Source organism: Cupressus sempervirens, chromosome 10, assembly GCF_028749045.1.
Source record: "Cupressus sempervirens isolate cs-2001-9-10 chromosome 10, ASM2874904v1, whole genome shotgun sequence".
In the NCBI taxonomy this organism is placed as follows: Eukaryota; Viridiplantae; Streptophyta; class Pinopsida; order Cupressales; family Cupressaceae; genus Cupressus; species Cupressus sempervirens.
Window position 1 is genome coordinate 322,273,954 of NC_143127.1, and position 3,359 is coordinate 322,277,312.

A 3,359-nucleotide genomic window follows, 5' to 3' on the forward strand; every position below is an offset into this window, starting at 1 on the left:
TCATTTTATATTCTTATGAACATTTTTATTGCACATTATCCTTTCTTTCCTTACATCTATATATAATTTTTCGTTATTCAAGAATAATACCCTAATGTTTTTTATCCACAATTATGGGTGCTCTTTATGAGAATTGAATTATTATTTCTTCTTATAGTGGGAGATTAGTTTGTTGTTTTAATTTGGAATATAATGTTTGAAATAATTTTCATGTCAATATGTCCTCACGTTACTACATAGCTCCACCTAGGTAGGTATAAATGTATTGACCCATGCAACAAATTGATTTGTACTCCTACATCCTAGTGCTTTGATTCCAGAGAAATTGCAATAGATGTTTTTTATTTGTTTGCATGTTTTATAATATGGAGACTACTTACAAGCTCTGTCAGAATTCTAACTCTATCTAATTGAGAATAGTTGTCAACAATATTACATGTTGAGTTTTAAGTTTGTTTAAAGCTCATAGTAAAATATTGATTTGATTATATTCATGATTAAAGTGCTTTATGTACATAATGTAGGAAAATAAGTTCTATAAGTTTAGGGATTCTTTTAATTATAAGATAGAAAGTAATTTATTTTTCTAATAAAAAATTAATATTATATGTAATATCAAATATTAAAGCAATATGCACATATTACTAATAGGCTCATATGTCCCTCCATCCATTTATACATATTTGTGTTTGTACATATGCATGTCTATGTGTCCATGTGATGCACATGAGTGCAACATGAATATATGATTGATATAACTATTATACAAGTTTAGTCAAATATAAAGGAATGATCAAAGCTCACACAAGCAAATTCTTGTTATATGAATATTGTAAATGGTAAGTTATATAATATTATGTAGTCAATTTTGAAAATTGAGTACGAAATAGATACAAAGAAATATATACTATTAATAAATACTAAAGGATGACCTCCATAAAATAAAAAATAAATTCTTTTATGATAACAAATATTATACTTGTAATTATTTCATTATGAATGTAATCTATATTTAATAACTAATGTGTGAATCCAATTGAAATGAGACAGCAGTTAAAAGATAAAAGAATGGCTAAGTTTTATTGGTCAGTGGCATGAACCTATTGAGCTTGCCATGTTCTTGATAAAACATATTGAGGGAAGGCAAATGACTTTTCTTAGCAGACAATAATGTAATGTAATGAGCAAATGAGACAGCGCAAGAGTTCAATTGACCATAGCGCAATGGCGTCTGACTTGTCCTGCGTTGCCAGTGAGGATGTCAATTGTACCCATCTTCTCCATTGATCTTCCAAACTCCGTAAAGAACCAGCTACTAGAGTTAGAACTTGAAGATTCTAGCGCAGAGTCTATGAATGAGTTTGCCTCGGCATCCATCACAAGCGCAGCATCTGACGCAAACAGACCTCGTTTCCTTTTCAAGTTGACGTAATAATGGTTGTCAAATGTTCGAAAGCTTCCAGGATCCATCTCTACTAAGGTCCTGCTGTCTCCAGCCTTGCATTTTATTCTCAATTTCTTGGCATACGATTCAGCTAAGGAAGCGTCTCTTGATCCAGAGATTCTACTCGCAAAGGGTCCACAATGGGAGGTGCCGATAGTGTGAGCCCCAGAGAGCACAACCAGGTCTTTCACTGTTAACCCCTTTTCTGCGAATGAGGACTTCAGTTGCTCGAAGCTTGCGAAAGGAGGTGGCAAGTTTGATGCGTCTTTCTTCAGAGATATAACGCCGTCCCTTCTTCCCATGGGAACCTTCCAAACTGGCCCTCCAATCTATACATGCAAACATCATACGATATGTTTAGAAGTAATTTCACTCTATCAAATACTAGGATGATTTGGCCTAGGAGAATGATTGTAGTTTTAAAAAGATAAAAAGTAAGTAATATACCATGTCCACTGCATCTCGAGTAACGAGGGCAAGAATATCAGCGCAAGACACCACTCCGGGACACTGCTTTTCAAGCTCTGCCTTTGCAGCTTCAATCACTTGAAATCCCCTCAAACTCAAATTTGCAATTGCGTCTTTCTCAGCATCATTGTTCGTTGAATTCAGCAGAACAGAACCGTCACATCCCTACATTGCATTGCATTGAAAATCAAGATGGGATCGCATTGAAATGTAATGATATAACCCAGTAAGAATTAATGGAATCATAACTCACCCTGACAAAACAATCGTGAAAATGCATCCTTAGAATTGGAGCAGCCAAGGAAGGGGCCCGAGATATGTACTTATTCACAGTGCTTCTCACTATCGTCTCCGCCTTTGGGCAGCTCCTTTCGTAGAAATCCAACTTTAGTTCTGATTTTCCAACGATGAAAAGAAGAGAAAGAAAGAACCCAACTACGATAGGCTTCTTAGTCGACATCGTTATTGCTTTCTTCTCAGTATCAATTTGGACCAGATCAGATAACATTAAGCGATATAGAAGTAAACGGTGATTGTGTGTTTGATGTGACGGGAATCACTGAATTTATAAGCAGAGAAGAGAAGACGAGCAAACATTGAGTCACGTCGACTCCCAAGGCAAGGCAATCGGTACAAACATGGTAGATGAAGGGATAAATAATGGCAGACTAATTTATTGTTTTTCTCTATACCCCAACGTGCTCCTATGAAGATATAGATTGGAATAATTAGCCGCACGCCTTTCTGCCTTCCTATTTTCTAGTATTTGTCTTGGCTTGTGTTTTACACATTGAAGCTACCTACCTCCTCTGCTCAAGAAGCAACCCAAGGAAAAACTTAGTAGCCCAGCACTGTATTATATTCTTCTCCTTGCCGGCTAACCACGCTGAGATGGCCTCTTCTAGCAGTCACATACTTAGTTCCTAAGGTAGCTACTCTTCTTCTTATCGAAGGGAATAATATCCATGAATTGTGATTGCAGTTTTATTCTGTAGAGATACGACTATTTCGCCGGAATGTATGACTACAATTTTCAAATGCTTCCATTTCACTCCGTAAATAGAATGTCTGAACGCGCATCAATATTTTACCTTACGAAGACGAAATAACTGTTCTTCAAGGCTATGATCCATTCCGTGCTAGGTAATACTCGAAGTTGAGAATGACACTGCCTTCTTGAACGACAAAATATCGTAAAAGTTATGGAAGACAGCTAAAATAACTAGGTTTTCAACGGAAAATATAAAAATTACTTTGGTCGATAATGTTCAACTTTTAAAGTACAATATCACTTCTAAATATGATGATACAATTGAGAAAATCTAAACGTATTTTACGTGCTCTGGGTAGGAGAGAAAGAGGATTTCGTTAATTGTATGGAAAGTGGTGGATGAAGCGTAGAAAATCAGCTGCCTTGTATGAAGGAATATTAGAACCTTTAATTAGG

The 3,359-nt window shown here is 35.8% G+C and overlaps 1 protein-coding gene across 1 annotated transcript; it reads right to left on the reverse strand.

Annotated features, from left to right (window-relative positions):
- Window positions 1–1,206: 1,206 nt before the first annotated feature.
- Window positions 1,207–2,372, reverse strand: LOC149533912 (peroxidase 3-like). Its single transcript, XM_089804461.1, has 3 exons — window positions 2,166–2,372; window positions 1,892–2,077; window positions 1,207–1,773 (listed from the first exon to the last, which is right to left on the reverse strand). Exons 1-3 carry the CDS (start codon window positions 2,370–2,372, stop codon window positions 1,207–1,209), a joined length of 960 nt encoding a protein of 319 aa, XP_089660587.1.
- Between the last annotated feature and the right edge of the window lie 987 nt (window positions 2,373–3,359).

Bases quoted from the DNA above. Each gene is read 5' to 3' on its own strand.
- LOC149533912 (XM_089804461.1), bottom strand. From the start codon at position 2,372: ATGTCGACTAAGAAGCCTATCGTAGTTGGGTTCTTTCTTTCTCTTCTT. The intron at 2,078-2,165 runs GTGAGTTATGAT...AATGCAATGTAG, and splicing joins TTCACGATTGTTTTGTCAGG to GGATGTGACGGTTCTGTTCT. The intron at 1,774-1,891 runs GTATATTACTTA...TTGCATGTATAG, and splicing joins CTCGAGATGCAGTGGACATG to ATTGGAGGGCCAGTTTGGAA.